Source organism: Artemia sp. Qi Xiang Cuo, chromosome 19 (assembly GCF_049724085.1).
Source record: "Artemia sp. Qi Xiang Cuo chromosome 19, ASM4972408v1, whole genome shotgun sequence".
In the NCBI taxonomy this organism is placed as follows: Eukaryota; Metazoa; Arthropoda; class Branchiopoda; order Anostraca; family Artemiidae; genus Artemia; species Artemia sp. Qi Xiang Cuo.
In genome coordinates, this window is record NC_142812.1 from 43,024,181 (window position 1) to 43,050,208 (window position 26,028).

The 26,028-nt window shown below is 35.0% G+C and overlaps 1 protein-coding gene across 2 annotated transcripts in view; it reads right to left on the reverse strand.

Annotated features, from left to right (window-relative positions):
• Nucleotides 1-238: 238 nt before the first annotated feature.
• LOC148940876 (perilipin-2-like) overlaps nucleotides 239-26,028 on the reverse strand; it is a 53,631-nt gene continuing 27,841 nt past the window's right edge. For both annotated transcript variants that reach the window (XM_089104766.1, XM_089104767.1), the window contains exons 4-8: nucleotides 18,873-19,086; nucleotides 13,498-13,703; nucleotides 5,986-6,168; nucleotides 4,642-4,854; nucleotides 239-526 (exon numbers count right to left, since the gene is read on the reverse strand). In XM_089104766.1, coding sequence (XP_088960892.1) covers nucleotides 311-526; nucleotides 4,642-4,854; nucleotides 5,986-6,168; nucleotides 13,498-13,703; nucleotides 18,873-19,086 — 1,032 coding nt within the window. In that variant the 3' untranslated portion in view covers nucleotides 239-310. The remainder of the gene's footprint in view (nucleotides 527-4,641; nucleotides 4,855-5,985; nucleotides 6,169-13,497; nucleotides 13,704-18,872; nucleotides 19,087-26,028) is intronic.

Below are 26,028 nucleotides of genomic sequence, written 5' to 3' on the forward strand. Positions count from 1 at the left end.
TGGGCTGGATATGAAATACAGAAGATTCCATCCATAAAAATTTAGTTTTAGAAGGAAAATTTGGTCCCAAATGAATTTGTTAGTTCATCATTTGTGTAGAAAATAATGCTTGTAGGTGAGCACAGTAAGTAGAAAGGAGTAGTTTAAGCGAACTGGAGTCAACTAAACAAAGTTCTTTCTCTGCTTATTTCATTTTAATTCTCATTCTTCCTTTAGAAAATAAGATAAAATTTAAAAATCTAATGCAATACTAATTTATTACCAAATAGGCTCAAAATATATAATAAAAAATTACGATAAAACACACTTATTAGCCAGATTGCTCAACATTCTCCGAATTATTTTCATTCCGTGTATCAGGTCTGCGACGACGAGGAGAGGTCTCTGAAAAGGTATTTTGTTCAGATGGTTTTGGGACATCCTTCTGTTGTTGTTGCTCCTTATTCCTAGCTACTTCTTCAATTCGTACCTTAATCCCTTCAGACGATCCTTGGATAGACTCACGAAGTCCAGGGAAGAGGAAGACCTTGAAACAAATAATAATCAGTAACACAAAACAAGGTAAATTAAGAATCAAACGTTTTCTTTAAAATATTTGTAATTGCGCAATTATTAAATTACTACTTTCTTCGTCGGAGTTTGGTCTTCTTTCTTGGAACAGTCATTTTACAGAATTAAATCACTAAAATAATATTCATATTTGAATAAAATTGAGAAATGAAAGGTTCATATTTAAAGTGACATTTCCCACGGAAGGATCTAGTTATGAAAAAAAAAAAGTTTGCTACAGGATTAGGGCTTCAAGAATCCATCTGAAAGAGATAAGGGAGACCCTACATTCCATTATAGGCAGACATGATTGGCAGTGTACTGTACTTTTTTAAAAACTATTGAATTAAATATACTTTCTGCCAATCTAAACAAAGTGAAAAAAAAAATTGAGATGAATTAAAAAAGAGAAAAAGTGGTGTTTTGAGAATGTTCAATTAGGCCTGACATTGCACTTCTCATGTCCCCCCCTTTCCCTTTTGGCACAATCTGAAATGATGCTACTATTACACTATTGAAAAAATTAATATGGACAAGCTGTTCCAGTCAAGGGTGCCTGTAGGGAAGTACGTATGACGAAATTGCTAATGCCTTCCTCAAGAATGTTTCAGTCCTCTCTTCACTTGCCCAAATATCTTCAATATAAAAAATAAGAAAATATGACACATTTCTGGCAACCCCTCCCTCTTTTTTTGTAAAATTTACGCAGTCCCCTTAGCTCATGTATTCAGGCTCTGAGCTGCTAAATGTTGGCCGAAATTGGTAAAAGTAGAAGTATATCGTTAGAAAAGACACAAGTTGTTGTTTCTTTACTACACAAATGAAAGTTGCCAAATCCTGTATAATAGAGCCCTAACAAAATACTATACAGAAACCATAAATTATAGAAATAAAAGAAGAAATAAATTATATGCGCTTGCTCTGCGAAGCCTTTCAGTTTTTCTTCCTGAGGGCCTTTTCATGAAGCCTTTTTTCTTACAAGTCAATTTACGTACGCAAAAGCACTAGGAAATTCAAATGCCTAAAGTGTAAAGTGTAGCATGGAAATTTAAGCCTCTATTTAAAAAAATTAGAACGATACCGTATTTTAAAATCTCCCAGGTTGAGAAATCACATTTTAAAATACGGTATCGTAGTTATGGTATCAATCAATGATTAATTATATCTACTGATAAAGCAGATAATTATCGACAATGTAACACTTATTTTTAAGAGATGTGAGGTGACTGACTCAGTTTTTGATCTATTGGGAATGGGGTTAAAGAAAAAAAAAGTCGGGAAAAAACGATGCACCTTCTATGTACTCTTCAAGTAGAATTAAAATAAGTTTAAGAACACTTTTTTTTTACCGTCGCTACTGCATTTTTCAATTGTAAATTTATGAACTTTCAACAAATACACATCTTCTTTAAAAAATCAAAATGTGTATTTAAAATGATATATATAATGTTTAACGTCTATATTAACATATTATATTTATAATATAATCTATTGAGGTACCACACCCCCCCCCCCCCCACACACACACAAAAAGAATTATGCACTGGTATTGCATGTAGTCATGCAAAGATATTACTCCAAAAACGTTAGATTTATTTAAACCAAGTAATTTTAGTATTTAGCTTGTGAATTTAAGAAATTATAACACTACTCCAGAGAATTGTCAGAGGGTGGGCCTAAGAAATGTTTAACTATCTATCCCTCAAAAAAAAAAAAAAAAAAAAAAAAAAAAAAAAAAAGAAAACAAAAAACGCCTGTGCCCCCAATCTTTGATATTCTTACAGCCTGTCCTGTAATTCATTATATTTTCATAAATTACCTTTTTGATTTTTTGTTCTTAAGTAATGCTCCACCCCAAAACGAAATGATTCGCAAGTACACGTTTGATATACGTTCTAATAACCACTCAAAATACAACTTAAACCAGCACTCGGCCAATGCAGTAAACATGGAAGGAAGGCTTAGCGCATTCTCCTTTTTTTTAAAGTAGTTTTGGCAAGGGTATAAATTATAATCCAATTTACTAGTAAATACTTCGTTTGTACTCAGGGACGTGACCAGGATTTGATCGGAAGAGTGGAGGGCTTACAAAAAAAGATTACAGAACACAACACAAATTTGTTTACATATATTTTTGTTACTTTTGTAGGAATCGGGCAGAAATTTCGGAGGGGGAGGGTAAACCGAGTAACCCCCCTGGATACGTCTCTGCTTGCACTTGATTCTTTGTTTAGTTTTGAGTGAACCCTAGCCATAAATATTAGTTTGCACACATTAGGGCCGTTCACAAAGATGAGTAAAAGAACAGCCCTATTTATTTAGATTAACTTGCAGAACGTCAGGCTATCCTTTATGGTTTATTTCGCAGCTAAAGTGTTATATTTTTCCGCTTAGTAGCAACTCATCAGAAAGAATTCATTAGTTATGCATCCTTTTGTTTTGATTGTATGCTGAAGCACTTGTGCAAATCGTCTAAAAGGCCTTAGAAGGATCTATCATCAAAAGGCCTTAAAAGGATTTATCATCAAAAAGGCCTTAAAAGGATTTATCGGAAAAGTTTGAATCGTAGAAGGTCCACAACATAAGATACAACATAAAAAGCACATGGTCCACAACACAATGTAGATGGTCCCATGTAGATGGTCCACAACACAACATACAAAGATTCAATTCGAACATTGTTTCAACCTGATTTTTGAAATAGATTTTATTAGCTGCTGATGGTGTATTCAGACAGAGAATTTTTACCATAAAATCTGAGTTCGCAAGAGGCTTTTGGGCTCTTATTTTTGTAGCCATTATTATCTTATGTCTTTTTCGTCTTGTTTGGATTGTTAAAGAGACCCTCTCACATAACTTTATCGCTAGAATTAGCTTTCTGGCCCTGCGTCAGGTTACTCTAGCTGATACTGAACTCCAGGTTGTTGAAATTACTTTTTTCTTCTTGTTGTTTGGATTATCATGGAAACGCTTCTGCAATATCTCATATCAGTAATGAAAATCTGCATCCGGTGACGGGTTGCTGCAACCGAGATCAAACTCCGATCTTGATCCTGTATTTCACCGTATTTCAACCGAGATCGAACTAAGATCCTGTATTATTATTTCTCTTCTTCATCTTCTTATTTGGAGTAAGAAGATGATGAATAAGATATTCATGCATGAAGACCCATTCGCATGATCACCGGGTCAAATTCCGGAATCCATATCACCGGAATCAAATTCTGGGCCGCACAATGGGTAGCCGCAACTGATTTCAAATTCTAGGTCATGTTGTTATTTTTTTAATCTATTAGTTTCCTCTATAAAGCTAAGTATAAACGATAAGGTCTGTTATTACCTACACTTCAGCAAATTTTAAATAAACGGAATTTGAATTTTGGATAAATCCAGTTGTTGATATTGAATCTTCATTAGCTGAATCTTGGTATTAAATTCTTACGATGATCGCAGCACCTGTCGCAATAAACTGACTCTGCCCTATAATAACCGAAAATTAAAAAATAGGATTAGGAAAGAAAAAAATATTATTATATTTAGAACCAAGAACGTATCCAGGGGGGCACAGGGTTTGAACCCCCCCCCGTGAATTTTTTCTGTTTCGAAAAAAACGTAACAAAAATGTATATAAACAAATTTTGGAAGCGTTTTTTAAAGTTCCTTTGTAGCCCCCCCCCCCACCGGGAAAAAATCCTGAATAAGTTCATAATTAGAAAAATAAATTATTGCCTGAATAGGTAGCAGATATTACAGAAAAGGCACTGAAATACTTCAACAGGTAAAACACCCAACATACATCAAACAAGAATGGTGGCAAACAATGCTAATAGAGAGGCAGACTTAAATAACTACTTCAAAACCTGAAAAAAACTTCTACTGGATTCATAGAAGAAAAGGTGCAAGGATCTTAACAAGTCATATGCTGTCTGTAATCTAGTATCAGTTGATTTTCCTCAATCCAATTGAAATTGCAGATTTGCCACCCAATGACTAAAAAATAAAGAGAAATGCAATAGTTAAACTGCCTGTGGTAGTTTGTCCGTCTTTTATTATAAGTCATGGTGACTACGATTAGAATCACTTAAAACTTACCAACGAAGAGGTTGTAAGATCAAGAGCAGTAACAAAAGCTCCATAAACTGCAGGCAGTTTTGTCCTAACGTTTGCTAAGACCTCTGAACTGATACTTTCAAGATTAGTTGCTTTCATAAACTGTGCACCAGTTTCAGCCACGAAAACAGCTACCACATCAATTTGGTCACGCACAGCTCGAAATGACAGACCAGGAAGTGCTTGGACTATTCCCTGAAAATTAAACAATTTTAAACTTGAATTTGATTTTAAGCACTAATGGGGATATAACGAGGTATCAACCATACACTGAAACCCTAAAGTAAGGTATCAACACTGGGACCCAAAGGTAAGGCATCAACACTAAAATCCTAATGTAAGAAGACACATCCTCACTGTTATACGTAAAGATTGTATGTGACACTTTCGAACTTCTAAAATAAGTGACAATAACCGTCTGCTGAGCTGCTATCAAAGGGAAGCTCAGCAGGATAAAGGGAGGAGGAAGTTGCACTAAATATTTATTAAACTTATTAAATGTAAATTTACCAAAAAAATTATCAAATAAATTAAATTCTTTATTATAGAATTTTACTATTTATTTTATTTTACATTTATCTTGTGATTACTTATTTATAATATTGGATTTAATAAATTCATTTAAAAGGTTTACTAAATGGAGTATTAATACTACTATCAACTATAAGGAAACTATAAGGAACTACCAGTAGTTAGCTAATTTACGCTAACTTTATTGATATATGTTGCTTAGACCAAGAATCGTTTTTTTCGTTTCAAGTTAGGATTCTACTCTTTACTCAAACAAGATTTTTTTGTAATAATACGTGACAACAAAATATGATACTTTTCGATATATAACCCTTTCTTTAGCCTTTGACCCCCCTCCCCCAAGCTATAAAATTTTCTGTATTAAAACGAACATTTCAAAGCAAATTCCTGAAATCTTAAAGCTGTTTTACAAGTTAGTTCTCGCACTGTGGATAACCCAATGCTAAAACAAAGAGCAACGACTCAACGACGCATCAGGTTCTTTTATTCTTACACGGGGATTTTTATGAAAGGGTGCAGAGGAGGTCTATGCCTCCCAGAACTACCAAAAATAAACAGAACATGAATCCTTTTATGATAATTAAATACAAAATACGACTCTTTTTGCAAAGAAATTCATTTTTTACCTCCTCTCCCCCTCCTGACCAATTAAAATCAACCCCCCTCCAATCAAAATATTTCCCAATGGTATTCCACTGGAAAAATGCGGACACATTTGTTTATACCCTCATTTTAGGAGGCATTTATTATCTCAAACAGTTTCTGTTTTGAATATTCAGATCGGAAAAAAATTACCATAGCTCTCTGAGTTGTAGTCAATAATCGACGCGTGAGGACCCTTGCTAGCCTCAACGAACGTCCCTTAATATCATCAGTGTTAGCATCTTCAGGCAGTTTTTCATTTGTTAGCTGTTCATAAAGTTCCGACAGACGACGCATGGAGAATGCAGAACTAGCTGTTTCACGCAGGTACGTAAGCTGTAAAAAGAAACAAAATTAAATATTTTGAAAATCTTTGCCTTCTTCTTTTGGAGATGCCTTCTTCTTGTCCTCTTTTAAGTGTTAGTGTAAAGTAACTGTGTTTAAGTGTGTTAATTTTTTATCCTAAATTTCAAAGAATACGTAAAATAACGTGTTGAGAAAAGCTGATACGAAGAATACTTTTATACCTAAGCTAATAAAGCTATCGTCTGCTTTCGATTTAATAAATCAAGAAAAATCAAATTAATTAGCCTTCTTACGTCTGTAAGTGGACATCATAAGAATGTTTCTTCACTCCAAGCAAATATTCAGAGGCTACACCCATAGCAAGTGCATATTCACCAGGCCAAACATGTGCACAAAACACGAGAAGGAGGGGGGCTTTGATCCAACTCCCCTTCAAGTAAAAAATTATTCGTACTATCTGTCTTTACATATAAATTACCAGCTTTTGCAAATATTCTTAAAATACCTCTTGAAAAGATTACTAGGTATCTGCCTGCCACTGGCACTTAAGGGCTGAATTCATCATGTGAAAAAGATGATAGGAAAGCATTATGCTACCCTGAGCATTATGCTGGTACGGATTCAGGACTCGAGTCTGGACCCCATTTACCTCTCCCCCCCCAAATCTTAAAATGTATAGGATTTCCCCAATTACTTCCTGTATTTATCATAATATTGAAATATTTTCTAGCTTTCCATTAATTTAGCGTCATTCCAAAATCCCCCCCCCCAATCTCATTTTCGGTACTAAGTTAGAATTGTCCTATTAACAAACTTAAATAGAAGGACGAAGTCCAAATCATCAAAGTGGAGGAAATATATTTTCAAAGAGTTGGGGATTTTCTTTTCAATAGTGTTTTTTGGCCGTATGATTCCAACTTCTTTGGAAAGGGGAAGCGTTTGTCAAAAAGTTCCCATATTTTCGGCCTTAATCCTTATGCATGTTCAATCATGTAGTCAGCTACATTAGAGTTCTAAGACTAAGAAACACAAATATATTTTCACAGTCCTTAAACATTAAAATATCAGGAATTCTATCCACCAAATTCCTGAATAGAAAAGCTTTACCTCGCCTATAAGCTAACTAAAGCTACTAAGAAACACTGATACAGTTCGATTTGATCAATATTCATAGTTGATTTCTAAAGTGATATGTTTATTATTTATGGGTGTAAACTGGTGGTAGTGTAAAAAAAATGACGTGGAACATTAAGCCATCTTGTTCTTTCCTTTACCTATCCCACTGTAGAGTAGACTGTAGCGTTCTTTTTCCAAACACGATATACATTTGATACCGCGCGTATCGTCCCTGGCAATATACGTCATAGCCTTAGTTTAGTTTCCAAAAGCTCATCGTAATATATAGATCGGAAACAATTGTCATTGCGCGTGCGTGAAGGCGGAGTATGAATCTTGCGTGGTTTTAAATCTGTGTCACATATTTTTAATGGAGAGTATAGCCTTTGTCGATACTGTATATTCTGTCTACTGTGGCCTATCCTAAGCTGCTACTTCAATACCATTTCAGATAATTTAAAATTTGTAGGAGGGCAAAAAAAAAGAAAGAAAAAAGAATTGTGTCACTATTAGTCCTACAAGCTTGAAATTAACCAGTCTGCCTAACCTGCCAAAATTTTTCCCAAGCTTTCCTGAGCCTACTGTGGACAAAATAAACTCGTATCTTAAAATAGTTCTTGAACACCAAATAACTTTCATAAATAATCACTTACAGAGAAATTCCGGCTTTAATTGTATGACATGAATCATATTAATTATCTGAAGTCCAAATTAAAATAAATAAGCAAAATATTTTTGACCATCGTTTCAAACTCTTGATAAAGTTTGCATATAAAGTTGGTCGTTGAAAATTATCTTGGATCTAAACTTCATTTTTTCTTAATTGAATATTTCTTTGTAATCTGGAATCTTTTAATGAAAAAATTTGTATCAATCTGTTTTGAATAATAATCTAATCTATTTAGTTTGGTGATATAATCATACGGATATTTGTTCATTTTCAATCGCATCATTAGCAAAATATGGCCTTCGAAAAAATAACTTGAAAGGTTTTACAAAGGAAATATCTCTCATGTCGTTGCTATTCTGTATGGCTTCTGTGTAAGTCTCGCTTGTGGCTTGTTGTTAGTATCATAATGTTAAGTCTTTGACTGCTTTTAGTATTGCAGCTAACCAACTATAATTTCGTCAACGTTTTGGCTAAAAAGTATAACTGTCACTCTGTACAATTTTCCGTAGTTTAGACAAAGAAAAAGAAAGATTACGACTTGGATCCCCCCTCCCCCCAGGTATTTTAAATATCTTTTTAGGTGTTTTCATTCAAGCAATACCTTTTTTATATGCTTGTTAACAAAAATTGCCTAAGATTTTTAAAAATATATTCCCCCCCCCCCCTGTATTTTCATGAATGTATGCCCCTATGTGACCCTCGCCCACTCTTCACATAAAAAAATCGTCCGATATATCAGCATTTCCTGACACCGATTTTTCTTCAATTTGACAAACATTATCTATTAACAATTTATATTTAGCCCCAGAAAAATTAGCCAAGTTAAAGTTCTTCTAAGGCATCTGCATGAGCTTTTGCAAAATAGTACAATTCTGCGTCGGAAATTGTGGATTGATTGCACCGGTTTATTTTTGTAACGACAAACGTCACCTTCTTTCAGCCAATCATACCATTCCTAAAAAACCAACAAAGAGAAAAATCTCGGTGAAAAAAAAAAAACAACAAACGAGACTGCGTCCAGTGGAGAGAAAAGAAACGAAAAATGTAAAACTACGCGGATATTTCGCCTAACTCTACAATAGCATCTTTTCCCTACGTGGACCAGTTTGCGACAATTGTATTTTTTGTTTTTTTTGGTGGTGGTTTTATTGTTTTTTTTTTAGTTTTAGCTTGTTTTTTTTTATCTTGTTTCTCTTGTGTTTCTTTCGCGCTGAAGACGCCTTGTTTGGATACAGGCGAAATATCCGCGTTGTTTTACATTTTTCGTTTCTTTTCTCTCTACTGGCCGCAATCTCGTTTTTTTTTTTTTTTTTCACTGAGATCTTTCTCTTTGTTGGTTTTTTGTCGTGGCTGGCCAGTTCGCCTTAAGATCTTTCATACAATTCCTTAAGTTACCTTAAAGAGGAAGCCAAAAAAAATCACCTATTTACCCTTTCTTGTATTTATCTGTTCATTGTATTTTAATTTTTAGCCAGAAAAAAAAACACAAATTGATTTTCTCTAAGGAACTTTAAGTAAAAAACAGAAGAAGGATAGGTTTTTGAGTCAGAACGCTTTTTTACAAGTCAACTTGTTTTTTCCTTACAATTAAAGGCCAGCTGCAATAGTTTTAGTAGTAAAAATAGGGGTACGGACAGTAGGGTTAAAGCAAATCAAAAAGAACTTCAACTTCAGTTAAAATAGTGACGATGGCTTTTTCACTTTAGAGTCATTCAGTTTCCTACTGGTTTTCTATATACAGGAAAATTCAAAGTCTTGCTCTGAGCACAAGTTGCTATATTTACAAGCTACGAAAAATATTAATTAATCAAACAGTTCGTAATAACGACATGTAAGTAGGGAGCGAGTCGGGTCAATAGTAACCGAAACTCTAAAAAAAGGAATTTTTATAGTAATTAATACTGCAAAAGAACCGGCGTTTTATGCCGATCTCAAATGTATAAAATTCATTTAAGTTTAATGTTGCTGATCAAAAATTAGGATCCTGAGGAAATTTGCCTTATTTTCGAAAAAAAGGTGGGACACCCTCAAAAACTCGAGTGATATTAATGAAAATCAAACCATAAAATTCAGCATATCAGAGAACAATAATATAGAGGTTTCAAGCTCCTATCTACAAAAATGTGGATTTTTTTTTTTTCTCGGAAGAAAGATCACGGATGCGTGTTTATTTGCTGTCTTTTCCACCAGGAGTGGTCGTTTCGAACCAATGGCCCTAGTAGCTTAGGAGAGGGCTTGCCTGAACAGGAACTAAAATATCTAGTGCCCTTCTTAAAAGACCATAAGTGATTAAGTTGGAGGAAGATGCGAATTTTCAAAAAACTTCATTGTTTGGTATCTATTCCGTATTATCTTACAATAAGACGTCTGGCATCATGCGAAAGATCCACTAAAATAGTGGTCCATTCTTTACAGAGTTTTGGAGCTATGTCAGGAAAAATATGAATCAACAGCATCACTTACATTTTTCAAGACAAAACAGCTAATAGTTGATGATACCAAACCACTGTCAAAGCCTGTTGAAACTAAGAAAAAGAAACACAGGATCAAACAAAAGGAACACAAATAATTAGAAAACACGGGTGACCCCAGCGCCTTGCCATTTACTCAGTACCTGTGTCGTTTCCAGATTATACTCTTGTAAAACTCTAGAAATATAGGCCTAGTAAACAATATTTAAAGGTTTTTCTAGTAAAACTAATCTGTGAAAAATGGCTAATTTGCAAAATTCAGGATCTTAATGAGGGTTATAGCGGCTCTGAAAGCATGCTGATTAGACCTGCCATTTTTTCTAATAAAATGATCATCTCAAAATGTTGATCAATATCATTCAACTTACGAGGGGGGGGGGCATTAAAGCGCACAGGAGAGATTATCAATTAGGGCTGGGGATTAATTCGGAACGTGTTACGGAATAAGAATTTTTTTCTCACTGACTACATCATATTGAACGAATGATCGTAAGAAGTTAAGAGAGGGATCATTTGATCGCAGATTCTGGGATCTAGTAATCTTTTTAAGTGATAGAAAAGTTTCAAAAATAGCCTTCAGGTTAAGAAGATACCATATTCATGTATTTGGAATTACAAGATCGAAGAAAAAAACTTAGGAAAAGAAAGACATGAAAGTCGAGCTAAACAAGCTGTTGACAAAAACAGAGCACATAATAAAAACAAGGACGCTGTCAAATTGAGTACGCGAACAGAGTTCGCGTCCGTCAAACAGACGCGAACAGGATGAGAAGGCAGTAGCTCTTAATAAAAGTTATGTTAAAAAAAATAGCAGCGGTGAGGAGTAAGGGAGTTCTACTGTTTGATCTGTTTCAGGAAGAGTTAAAAGCAAGCACGAAAACGATCAGACTTATCGACTGGAAACTATCAAGTCGGCATCACTCAAAAGAAACAACAAAAACCGCCATGATGAAGACTATCGACATGATATTATTAAGTCAGCATCTATCTACAGAAACAACAAGCTTGATTATAAGTTGAAAGAAGTCCTTGGTTTTAAGATTTTACAAAAAAGGGGGAGCACTTTCGCAATTAAGTTGTTTCATTTGCGAATTGAACTTGCTTTTCAAGTTCATTTTAGCTATTCTTCTTATATTCGTTTTTTCAAATGCATTCGATCGCTTTAGTCACTCGTTACTACACAAAAGAAATTAAGTGCAAGAGAATTTGTGTTAATCCTCACAATATTTGTACGCTACCAAAGTAGAAAGCTTCCAATCAATTTAAAAATATTGATCTATACAATTTAACAGCAAGCAGTGGGGGAGCTGTGGGGGCAGTGGCCCCCATAATATCTTGCATAGGCTTAAGCATGATTTGAAAAGCAACCTGAAATTAGATTTAAAACAAAGTTAAAAAGAAACTTGTTGAAAAACAATTAATGAGCAATATTAAAACTTGAAACAAACAGAAATATTTCTAAACTAATAAAAGCTTCAGTAGGGATAAATCATTTATTGTACAGTGAAAAACGAATACAAAAACACTGAATATTTTCGAAGACACAGTCGGTCTTCATCATCAACAGAAATACTAAAGTATTATAATTAACACAAACTATATTTATACAGAGAAAGAAAATCAAGGAATATTTCTGTTTGTCCGTCTACATGTTTCCACTCAATATTTCAGAAGTGTAAGTTATTTTTGTGTGCGTGTGTTTCTAATGGGATTTTGAAAAATAAAGCAAAATTTTGAAAAAAAGACGTACGCGATATTTGGAATTTTTATACCTTTATTTCGTCGCCAATCTAGCACCACATGCAGGAATGATTTTTCAGCAGTACTTTATTGGTCTTGAAGTACTTTTTTCGGGTAAAATGAGGAGTTTCATAAAATGAGGAAACAGTCTCGTGCGGGGTGTTTAGTCACCTACTCGTATATTGCAATGCCTTTTCTATGTTGTCTGGTATCTATTCAGGTAATGAATTTATGGCAAGACCCAATTCTAAAGCAAGATTTATTTGGCTCTCCTTATCAATCTTATGATGTTGAATTTTGTTCTCCTTTCGTTCTGAAGTACATAGGTAAACGCCAAAACCTTCCGAAAAAAAACAAAAAACGACCCTATAAAAAACTACCTCCGGGCATGGTTACGAGAAGATTGTAAATTTATATTTGCTGATCATCTTCACAAAGGAGTTTGCGAGCAGAAAAGTTTGTCGAGAAACTGTATCCACCCCCGCAATAATCGCCCAGTAGAAATAATTCCTAGAGTGTCATCTCCAACTCCCTTATGAGAATTTTTAATCGGTTTTAAATAGACTAATGCCATGACTAGCGACTTATCATCGTTGCTACTGACGTTGAAAATCTTGCAATAGGAAAGTATAACTACACAAATTAATATTTGCGAAGTTGAATTTTTAATTTATAGTATTTATTGTGTCATTTTCCAATAGATTTTTCTATAAGTCTTACTAGAAGCCTGCTAAAATAATACCAGCTTGACAAGCAAAACTGTTAGTAACCCTGGTTCCTTCCAATGACACTCATTAACAAACAAAATTTTGTTATTAAATGTATGCAAATACCAGACGAGCTTATCTAATCAATAATGTAGTTGGAGGTCATATGAGGAAATTTAAAATCATACTGGAACCTCAGGGACTATCTTAGACTACCTGACTCCCCAAGAAATCTCACGAAGGTGGGGAAACAATAACAAAACACTCGATTTGAGTTAGATGCGGCAAACACAGTAATTAGCCCTGGTATATCGAATGGTTAAGCATGAAAGATTACTAGATTTTAAATTATTGCTTTTTAATTCTCATAAAAACATAAACTTACCATTTCTAGATTGATTCCAAGCGAGTCAAAAAACTGTTTAGCAGTAATGTGAATATTGTAGATGGAGCAACTGGAACCTCAGTGACTATCTCAGACTACCCCACTCCCCCCATGAAATCCCACGAAGGTGGAGAAACAAAAACAAAACACTCGATTTGAATTAGATGCGGCAAATGCAGTAATTAGCCCTGGTATATCGAATATTTAAGCATGCAAGATTAGTAGATTTTGAATTAGTGCTTTTGAATTCTCATACAAGCTTAAACTTACCATTTCTAGATTAATTCCAAGCGAGTCAAAAAGCTGTTTAGCAGTGATGCGAATATTGTAGATGGAGCTACCCAATGCATTGGAAAATCGTCTTCGTACTTTTTGCACTATATCGACAGATCTGTTTAAGGAGTATGACAAGCGTTCATTGCCAGAGTCCGTAGGCGGCTGCTTCATCTCTCCAGCACCATTTGAACTGACTTGACCTGCGAAAAAATAATTAGAATACATGACAAAGACTGACGAACACAGCACGAATATGTATTATTGCTCATTTTACTCTTTGGTCACAGCATAAATATTATATACTATGGAAATGGGACATATCACAGCGTGTGGTTTGGGAAGTTTCCCAAAGCGTCACAGCAATAGCTCCAGCAGGTCTCTTATATTCCCATCGCAATGCGCTAAAAATGTGTCATTGCATACACGCGAAGGCGGATTAATGACGAAAGATGTGCGACTGATATTTCCTTAAAATCTTTGATGGAGAGAATAGGAATTTTCCACACTGTATAATATCTATGCTGTAGTCTTTGGTAAATATCTTACGACAGAAAATTCAATCTGTTCTTATTTCATCCTTACAAATCAGAACATTCTGAGACATCTTGCTTGTAAAGCTCCATGCCAAGACCACGCCTATCCCCCCCCCCCCCTTCAAGCAAACAACAGACACGTAATTTTCTAATGCCATAATTGTAACCGTGTATTTGACCTTCTGAAGACCTGATCTTTAAGGATTTGATTTCTTAAAACTGGTAACGTCAAATGAACTCAGGCCAAAGATGACTGAACGACAAAAATTCAGATTACACATGCAGCCTAAAACTGCTCTCATCGATTGGGAAGTCTGATCATCTTGCTTTCGAAGTTAAAACACAAACAACAAGGACAAAATACAGACCAAAACAGAGCTATTTCGAAGGGAATTATGAAGCTATGCGAATGGATCGAAGCAACATAAACTAGAAGACCTTGCTACCTTGCTTCAGCACAGGATATATACTCCTAATTCATATCGATTTATGCATACAGCCGAAAACAAGCATATCTTTCTAAAAAAAAACTAACAGCATTCAAAACTGCATACCTCCTTTAGGCGATGACGAAACACAGAACATGTTTGAAAACCTGAATAAGAAGGCAAATATACTAAATAGAAAATTCTTAGCTTCCTTCAATCGGGCAACAGAAGTAAAATATTAAAAAAAAATAATTGAATTCAGCAGGCCAAAAGATACCAAAGTGTCAAATTACTATTATATAACTTTTTTTATATTAAAAGCCCAAAAGTCTTGTGGATCAGATGAACTGCATCCAAAGGTACTTAGAGAAACAGCAAGCGCTATTGCAAACCCTCCAACAATGATCTATAAGCAATCTCTCGAGCTTTGAACATTCCCCCAGATTTGGAAAAGTCAAATAGTAACCTCGATCTTTAAAGCAAGAAAAAAAGAAATTGCTACAGAATACCACTCGGCTAGTCTGACTTCTACGAGCTGTAAAATATTCATTTCAATTATTTCATACCATGTTGTTGATCATTTGAAAGCAAATGGCTTTTTAACAAAGCAACAGTTTGGAGAAATCAGCTGAGATATAAATGCTTCTTACAGTGGACGACTGGAGTAAAGATATTGATAAAAGTGTACAAGCAGATTTTATCTCTCTACGTAAGGCATTCGGCAAAGTGTTCCACAAACGACTCCTACAGAAAGTGGCAAATTACAGACTTGTGACCCTCAGCACCACAAACAGTCTGTTGAAATTAATAAGTGATTTTCTTAATGGTAGAAAACTATTTGTCTGTGAATATAGACAAATGAGTAACAATGGTGTTCCACAGGGGTTAGTCCTCTGGCTCTTTTTCTGTAATCTGTATATTAACGACCTTGTCAATTGAATCGAATCAACAATCTTCCTTGATGTCTATGATACCAAGTCATATCGTGCAGTGACGTCAACAAAATACCCTAAAAATACAGAGGGACATTGATGGCATCTGGGAACGGATAGTTGACCTAGTGGCCGATAGAAATTAATATTGAGAAGAATCACAATGTGATTCAGCGTGAAAAGCAAGTGACTTCCTGCACGTTAGGTTCTAAAAACTTATCAAAACCACAGTAGAGTGAAACCTGGGAATCGTTGTGGACTGCAATCTAGCCCTCGTTTCTCACTATGAAGCAACAGTAAAAAAAAAGGTTTCCAAGGTAGCCAGCATCTTCAGAAGAAACTTCAGGTCTAACAATTTGCGAGTACTTGCTGCACTTTGTAGGTCACTGGTCCAGCCCGTCCAGGAAAATGGTCATAGTACCATCTAGCCTCCGTTCAACAAGGATCTTGATGCTCTTGAAAGAGTAAAACGAAGGGGAGGAAAAAATGTGACTGCAGATAAGATAATTAACATTGATCAAAACCACCTGAGAGAACACAAAATTTAAATCAAATCTGACTGACTCCATAAAGATATTGGACATTGGACTTGGAAAAATCGGATTAGGAATATATGGAACCGTATATCAGCTGCATTTGTCATACTTCCCGCTATTTCAACTTAAAAAAAAAGCAATTAGACGCAACATTCTATCTTGAAATGTATAATAACAACAAATTTCGAAGAGAAGTCTGAGCTCCTTCTTTATGCAATATATTATTATCTATTATTATTTATTTGCCAGGGAAGAATTCCATAATGATAGTAATAACATAAACAACTACTTGATTAGCCATTTTCCCCCTTTGAAATGAGGAAAAACGATGAAACAGGTGTGTCAAAATTTAGAAGAGCTCAAATTAGTAACATGCGAGAGATGCATCAAAGATTTAGATGAAAAAGGAAAACGGGGCGTCCAAGCCTCCCAAAACTTCTTCCTTAGGCTTAATTTGTAGAATTTGTGTTTGTATTTGTGTTTGCACTCAAATTTAATTTTTTTTTTTCAGATATTTGAGAAATAACCTACTTTTGACAAGTATTTTATGAATGTTCAAATCCAAAGGAGGACACACCCCCTGGCACTTCCCTATTTATGTCCCTATTTCAATTTAGAGCAAATCCAGTAAAAAGTTATGTGCCCTCATTTACTACACGATTTACATAGTACTGATTATACATTAAAACATAAGAAGAACTTACATATGAAAAGGTGAAGCAATGGGATAAAACAGGATCGAAAATTGGAAAATGGAATTAAAATAAAGAAAGAACGAAAAATTAAAAGCTTGAAGGAAGAAAAAACTTCTTTAATCAACATTTTGAATCATAAAAGCAATAACAATGTTAAGGAAATTTGGAGCTTTCCCTATTCCCCTATTAGGGTCATCTTGTCAGACCTTTTGATGCAGTTTTCAGAAAAATGCTATAAAACAGAATCCTGGATTATTAGTTGAAGTAATATAATGAATCAGTGTTGTACCTGGAGGATTCTTCGTTTATGTTACGGGATCATATGTTACATATATGGCACAGAAATACAGGGGAAAAAATTATATAGTTTTTTTCTATTTTCCCTACGGTTCTGTGATAATCAAATATTAAAAAATACTCCTGGGGATAGTGCTCTAACAAACGTAGAAAATTGTGTGTGTAGATAGCGAGTAGACAATTTTTTGTGTAGATAGCGAGTGAACTATGTGAAAAACAGGTAGCTATATAGATAATCGTTAAAATCTTTAGACATATACTTAAAGATTTATTGGGGGGAAGGCGAGGCTAGAGTTTCTCACTAATCAGAGGTTTGGTAGTTGCATTACCTTCAGTATACCTTCAAATTTAACATCCATATTGAAGCAAATTTTTTTTACCATGACCTAACCTAGTTACGACACACAAGAAAAAAGAATATAATTTAAAAGCCGAGAAAACAAGGGTAATATCAGCCGGTGGACAGAAAAGAAGCGAAAAGGACAAAAAAATATATTTCGGCAAGGACATCCTCCAAGCTGTCTTCAGTGCTCAAAAAAAGAAGAATAAAAACTGACCCTTTGAAGTAAACTCAAACAGAGCAGAAGAATGTTTCTTCTTCTATTTAATTACAGCAAGAATGGCTATTTAATTAGGTACTTGTGCATTATACGGCAAACGCTCATTATGAAGTAAGAATTGTTTTATAACTTCAAACTGTCCAAGTACTGCCAATTTATATTAATGGGTGAAACGAGATTCACCTTAGTTTATCTGCAAAGCAATTTACTAGAGCCAAATAAATCAGATTATATGAATTATTGACCACTGTATACAGATATAACATTATTTATATACAGTGTTATTGACTGATTCCCTATAATTGTCTTAGCGACATAGACAAGCATGAGAAGTGATACGGATAATAGAAGATACATTTATTTTTATTTTTTTGTTTCTAAAAAAAAACAAACAAAAAAATCAATAACACAATCAGAGATCCCACAAAGCACATAAAATTCAAAAACAAGTACTGACAAAATAGAAAGAAAAAAGAAAACAAAAGAAAGAACAGAAAAAAAGAGAAAAAAACACAAAAGAAAGAAAAAAAGAAGAAGAAGAAGTGACAGAAGGAAAGAAAGGTCATTCACAAAAGCTAAAATCGAAAACTGATAGCCTAAAAAGTGTATGATGTCATATTTGAGTAACTTATCTTGGGGTCGTCATTTTATACCAAGCTAATAAAAAGTCGAGGACTTTTTCCTGTATGTGATATATGACATCGCAACCAACATTGATATTTATCTTTTGAATTTCTCATTGTTTCCTAACATGGGTCAATTTTCCCTCTGAATGACTCAGTAATTTATATCGCAATCAGCCAATTATTAAGTAAAACAAATAAAATTGGTTTGGATGACTGGGTTCACTGGTCTAAGGTTTTCGTAAGGATTGTAGAATGTCCGCTTTTCAATGTAGAAAATGTGCTATGTATCTGGATTTTCCATCAAGTCAGGGTTTCAAAGAATGAGGCCAAGCCTAATGTATAGCCTAGCCTATCCTAACTTAACGTCTAGTCTAAGGTTTGACAGCAGGGCGAATATTTCGGTGAAACATGATGTTTAATGTTGGATGTTTAATCATTTTAACATTAGTTAAAATGATGGAATATTATTAACTTTTTGTCAAGGTTAATCTTTCTGTAGGTGTTCAGTCCAACATGGTCGCTATCTTTACCATAATTTTATTAAGGCAAATAAAATTGAGAATAATCATATAGTATTCCACTTCTTCTTAAATTTTACCGTCAATTTTATTATAAATTTGAATATGCGCAAATGTCTATTATTAGAAAGTATAGAATTCTTTCAACGAGTATTCCACAGAGTAAACATCGGAACAGTAAGCCAGATATCAAAGAAAACTAGAAGGCAAAGATTTTAAACAGTAATCTAACTGGAATATCTACCTTTATCATTCAATTTGTCCTTTCCAGGGAGAAAATATTCCACACAATTATCCGCTGTGTCTAAGGCTGTCAAGACACCGCCTAAAGCCATTTGCCCAACGCTCGACGTTAATACGCGTTCAGTAGCAACTGTTACGCTAGATTTGACAGCTTCAACACGGTCATACGTAGGTTGTAACTTCCCATTGACATAATCTTTGGTAGTCTGTATTATCTAATAAAAAAATCCTTAAAAAAAACTAAATACTTTTAAAAAATACAAAGAAAAGTGTTGAGCTATTAGGTGACACACAGGGTTGCCACATGTAGCACGAAAGTGCTATTTTAGCACTGTTTCATTATGAGTATCACTGTAGTACGGGGTCAGGGTTGCCATCTGCAGCACGAAAGTACTATTTTAGCACTATTTCACTATGTGTAGCACTGTAGCACATGCTCAGGGTTGCTATCTGTAGCACGAAAGTGCTATTTTAGTACCATTTTAGTCAATTTTTACGGTAATTTTTTGGCTGTAGCAGCGAAAGTCGCTGCTTAGCACGCATATTTGGGCAATTGTAGCACTTTAGAAACTGACCATGGTGGCAACCCTGATGACACATCCCTTTTTGTCTATCTACAGTGCAAAACAGTGCTCATTGACTTAAATGCTACAATCATATTTGTTTTTGATAAATGTATCCTATGAAATTGTTTTCAGAAGAGCACTTAGTGTCTTGTTGGTTGCTACCACATCTTGAGAAGCTAATTAGTAACATTTTCACGGTTATTTGAGAAATTTAAGAATGTAGGTTAGGGTATTTCGTGGGATAGCTCAATGATGAAAGTACCGGAGGTATGGAGGCAGCAATGCAAGAATTTGCTCCGTGGGGGAGTGGAGTGGGTATATTTAAGATACTGAAAAATGACGACTTATGTTTAAAGAAAGGGAATTACAGGAACTTATAAAAAATCTTGATGTTGGAAGAGGACAGTCGCCTAAAGATATATATATATATTATTTGAAAAAAACTACGTTTTCTAAAGAGTTAAAGAGGCTGAGTTACAAGGTCGAACCTTAAAACGTACAGGGATTAGGAGGCACAGTTGGGGGGCTGCCGCCCCCAAACCCCGCTTTCGCAGCCTTTAAATAAAATAAAAAGTTTTTTAAACTGAAAGTAAGGAGCGACATTAAATCTTAAAACGAACAGAAATTATTCCGTATATGAAAGGGGCTGTGCCCTCCTCAACGCCTCGCTCTCTACGCTAAAGTTTGACTTTCTCACAACTCTTTTTTTAAACAATAAAAACTTTAGCGTAAAGAGCGAGGCGTTGAGGAGGGCACAGCCTCTTTCATATACGGAAAAATTATGTTCGTTTTAATATTTAATGTCGCTCCTTACTTTCAGTTTAAAAAACTTTTTTTTTTATTTAAAGGCTGCGAAAGCGGGGGTTTGGGGGTGGCAGCCCCCCAACTGTGCCTCCTAATCCCTGTACGTTTTAAGGTTCGACCTTGTAACTCAGCCTCTTTAACTCTTTAGAAAACGTAGTTTTTTTCAAATAATTTCTGCACGTTTTTGTACAGTTTATTACTTATTATTGCTTGACTAACTGTTAGATGATTGTGTATTATTCTTTTCTTTCTCGACAGGGTGTTTTAAGGGTCGACCTTGTAACTCAGCCTCTTTAACTCTTTAGAAAACATAATTTTTTTCAAATAATTTAAAAAAGAAACTGAATTTTTTTTTTTAATTTAAATTCAGTATATAAAAAATTTAATCTAACGGTGAATCGAACTCGGGTTTTCCGCCTGATAGCCAAAAGTCTCACCGCTACACTAAAGAGACATAATTTAAATTGTTTTTTAGTGAGGTGATGAATCTTTTTGACGCAAGCAAAACTTGATATTTGGTTTTTGGAAAACAGGGAAGGAGTGATCAGATTGAGCTGATATTTAGAGGATAAGCTCCCAGGCCCTAGGAAAGCTTATCCTCTAAATTTCAGCCCGATCAGACAACGTTAAAGGGGGTTGTGGTGGGAAAAATTAACATGGGCTAATATAGGAAAACAAGGTTTTTCGTAAATGTAAATTCGGGGGATAATTTTTTCGGTCTGAAAATATCAAAAGGCCCTAACAGGTCGAATTCTGCTTCGAATGAGTCCTCATTCAACCGGATCCGTTCCCAACTGTGGCCTGTAGGCGTGGCTAAAAAAAAAAAAGAAATGATGAATTTTAAGTGGCTACATTTGGTTTTTTGAAAACAGGGAAGGAGTGATCGGATTGAGCTGAAATTTCGAGGATAAGCTCCCGGGCCCTAGGAAAACCTAACCTCTAAATTTCAGCCCAATCGCACAACGTTAAAGGGGGGCTGTGGTGGGAGGGTCCAAACTTCCGGCCCAGTTTACCCCATGAAGATAAAGTCGGAGGAGGATGAAATTTTGCAAGTTTCTTAGTTTGAGCTTGGGCTACAAAATGCGATCACCGTCGTCTCTCTGCGACCTCTATGACCTGAAATCGCTTAACATTGTGGTGGGTCGCCTCTTTATAGAGGCACACGTGTGCCTCCTTGATAATATGCTATAATCTACCAAGCTCGAAACTACCACAAATCAGCATCGATACATAAATGAAACCCAAAACGAAAAGAAATTACAATAAATAACCGAGTCAAATTCAAAACGAGCAGAAATTAACATAAGTTGGGTGCAAAACCCCTATGCCTTCCCAAGGCCAGAACAAAATTTGCACTTCTGGCTATCTCAAAATTTTGATTGGATGTGTTTGGGGGAATGATGGGTGTGAGGGGGGAGGCTCGTTGCCCTCCAATCACTTTCGACTATTAAAAAGGGCACTAGCCCTTTGAATTTCTAATCAAATGAGCCTATTATGAAGTTTCTACTACAACGCCTTCTATAAAAACCTTATATACCCCCAGGGCATAACTTAAAACCCCTGCCCTGAGGGTTGTGGGGGAGTGTCCTTCTCAAAAACCTATTTTCTATCTGGAAATCAACTAACCTACGCTAAACAAAATGGCTATCTCAAAACTTTGATTGGCTGAACAAAATGGTTATCTCAAAATTTCTATTGGATGTGTTTGGGGGAATGATTGGCGTACGGGGGGGGTCTAGTTGCCCTCCAATCGCTTTCAACTATTAAAAAGAGCACTAGAACTCTCGATTTCCAATCGAATGAACCGCTTTTGAAGTCTCTACGACGACCCCTTCTATATGACGTGCCCTGCTTTAAAAAAAAAAAAAATAACAAACTGTAAATTGTGTTAGCATTGATCTTATATGCCCTCAGGGAATAACTTAAAACTCTAGCTCCGAGGGTTGTCGGGGAGTGTCCTCCTCAAAAAGATATTTTCTATAGGTAAATCAATTACTATGAGCAAAAGTGCTATTTCAAATTTTGTATAGACTGTGTTTTGGAGACGAATGGGCTTGGGGGGGGGGCTAGTTGCCCTACAATCACTTTCGACTATTAAAAAGGGCTGTAGCCACTCTAATTTACAATCGAATGAGCCCTTTTCGAAGTTTCTACGACAACTCCTTCGATTAGAAGTGCCCGGGTATGGAGGGAAAAAAAAAAAACACATTGTGCCCACAAAACGGAGGCTAGATGGTACTTTGACCATTTTCCTGGACGGGCTGGACCAGTCACCTACAAAGTGCAGCAAGTACTCGCTGGTTGTCAATATTTTACTGGATGTTAATGATCCTAATTATTTTGGGAAAAATCGTTTTTCATAGATGGACCAAGTGGTAAACATTTGTTTATAAGACCTTGTATCACATTCTGTGTGGAAAAATTACATACCACAACGTGTGGCTTATACAAGAATAGCAGCAACTTTATTGCCATTTGGACTAACAACACACAAGACCTTTGGCTTGAAAGTTCCACTTTCCTCAGATTCTGTTTCCTGCATATGGCTTAAATGGATTTGCTGGGAAAATTTGCAAACCTACCATTTGCTGGGAAAATTTTAGTTGCTGGAGGGGATTTCCGACAGTGTTTACCAGTTCAAACCCGACGCAACTGCAGTGAAACACTCGATTTATCAATAAAAATAGTCATTTTTGGAAGAATTTCAAACATATTTCCTTTGAGAAAAATATGCGGGTCGACCCTGAACAGGAAGCATTTGCAAAGTACATCCTCGAACTGGGAAATGGAAATCTTCCTAAAAATAAACTTAATGAAATTGAATTACCGGAAGATATAATTTCAAGTGGCAATTTAGTCGAGGAAGAATTTGGAGAATGTTCGTCTAAACAAAGTTTCGATTTAATGAAGGATCGAGTTATTTTAGCTTCAATCAACAAAGAAGTTAGTAAAATATGGACTCTAGTAAAGGTCAACTTGGATGTACTGGTCAACGACATCAATTTCCAATTCGACCCGCATTTGCCATACTATACACAAGTCGTAAGGGCACACTTTTGAATTTGTCGGCGTCGACCTTAGGACTCCAGTTTTTAATCATGGAACATTATATGTTGCATTTTCTCGTGAGAAAAGACAACGTAGCTTAAAAGTTCTGCTACCATCTGAAAATGAACAAAGAGCATATAACAAAGTGCGGAAGGAAGGCCTGACAACTACCAACGAAACGTCATATTGTTAGAGTGATATTTCTTTTTTGATCATCAATGCCCACCATACCTTTGTTAAAAAAAAACAAAGGTTTGGCTGTATGTATTTCATGATGACGAAAGACAAGCCGAAGTAAATCGAACCGAAAAAATTGAAAATGATAGCGATGATTATTAGGTTTTGGATCTTGACATGGATAAGGTCATCAATACCTAGCATGCCTTCGAAAATCAAAAACCTGGATTAGATAAATCGTTGGAAGAAAAAGAAGTTTTTGTCCCTTCACCTGAACAATTAAAAGAAACAAAGGTTTGGCAATATGTCTCATAATGACAAATACAAGCCTAGGCAAAAGAAGAAGTTTTTGTCCCATCACCTGGACAATTAAGAAAAACAAAGGTTCGGCGATATGTCTTTCATAATGACAAAAGACAAGCCGAGGTAAAAGTTAAAGGTCCAATAAAAAAAACAAAAACGTAATTTTACAAAGGAACTACTTCTAATTTAAGGCCCATTTAGACGTCATGAAATATATATATATATATATATATATATATATATATATATATATATATATATATATATATATATATATATATATATATATATATATATATGCATATTATATGTAATAATCAGATATCTTTGAATAAGAGAAAAAAGGAAATAAATTCAGCTTTCCTTAATTTTTGTTGTTTTCTTTGACCATTTGCTTCTTTTCTAGCATTGTTTAGTTCATTTGACCTTTAAAGTTATAATGTCGAGAATAAGAAAATCAAAATCACTTGGATCTTGTATGAAATCTATGACTTTTATTCGCAATTGTCTCCTTATCGTACGAATAGGGTGATATAGCAAAAAATGGGTATATTTTGAATAGTGCTACTGCTGCCAAAGTTCTATTAATAGTAGAAGCTGCCATATGGCTGATGCAAATAATGTGAATAGCAATTTATTTTTGTAAAACTTGAATTTACAGCGTAACTTCCTCAAACTAAACAATCTTAATTGATCGATCCGATCTGTTTTATCCAATATTATTGATCTGTAGAGATATTTAGACATTAGAGAGATTTAGATTCCTCCAAGAAATTTCAGGTTCTTCCAAAATCCTGTTTCTTATTTAAAGAAATATTATTTTTCTTATTAGTATAGTATTTAATTTATGATAAAATTTATAATTATTTTAATTATATATTAATTATAAAATATATTTTTTAATATTATAATTACATATTTAATTTAATATTTTATTTAATTATAATTCAATTATATAATAAAATTAATGTATAATTAATTTAATTTATAGTACTAAAGTATTTAATAGTATTCATCAGTATAGTATTAGTATTTAGTATTTTTCTTATAAGAAATAGTATCTTCTTATTATTAAAATGAGCCATTGAAATCTCAATTGTTTCCATAGTATGTTGAACGCCGATAAAAAACCTTATTTTTATAAACTACTGGTCCTTAATAAAAACAAACAAAAAATAATCAATAGTAGAAAAAAAAAATCTGTAATCCCACTCAGCTCCAAATTCATGTTGTACAACTTAATACATTTTGAGCGACCATAGACACTCAATTTAAAACACTTCTAAGCGAGACAGCCACTAGGGTGGTTGCACAGAGCCCCTTTCCAAAAATTGTTATTATTCCTTCCATACCTTTCTATTTTTTCAATATACTCAACTATTTTTGTCTCCTTTTTTCAAATTTAATCAACTCACTCTCCAGAATTTATCCCCCCCCCCATAAGGAATCACGAGCCCTCTAGGACACATTCATGTTGAAGCATCTCCAACCACCAAACATTCTGAAACATTATCTAGCAGCTACCTATCAGACATGTTGCTATGTTGTTTTAGGATGGGGGTGGGAGGGAGACAATAATAAAGATACTACTCAAACCTAACGAGGTTGAGGCCGAAGGCTTCGACCGAGTCCGTTGATTTTTTATTTAAAATCAAGTTGCCATGAAGCCATTGGCCAATTGGCGACAAAGCCAAGACAGGTAGCCTGAGTGAGAGGCAAAGCTGGCATAAGCCTTTTTCAGGATTGTATAAAGCGCTTCTAGGAGCTCCTGTTCCTAAGAAGCGCTTAGAAATATGGAAAAAGTTAGATTTTTGAGAGACAGGGCCCTCACCCCCCCCCCCCAAGCACTTGTCGTGCATTTGTTTAGCCAATAAATGCTATCCAAGAATTATTTTTCATTTCAATACCTCTGGATTGTGTGAGATTTAGATCTCAGAAATTTAGCCTATATGTCAGACAAACTTCCATCTAAATCAGGGTCATCTCAGGCTATCTCACTCATCCTCCCCTGAAGAATCACAGAAACTTAGCTCCTGTTCCTCATGAACTTTGGTTGAAATAACAGCCTTTCTCTTGACCTTATAAAGATTATTACAGGCGATATTGCCATGTACTTTGGAAGCTGGATGTCTGAAGCCTTGAAAATTTGGGAGAGGTAACGAAATATTTCTTTTATTGTTACTTACGTGAAGTTACGTTACGTTACGTGGAACGTGAAGTTACGTTACGTTACGTGGAACGTGAAGTTCCAACTTGGAG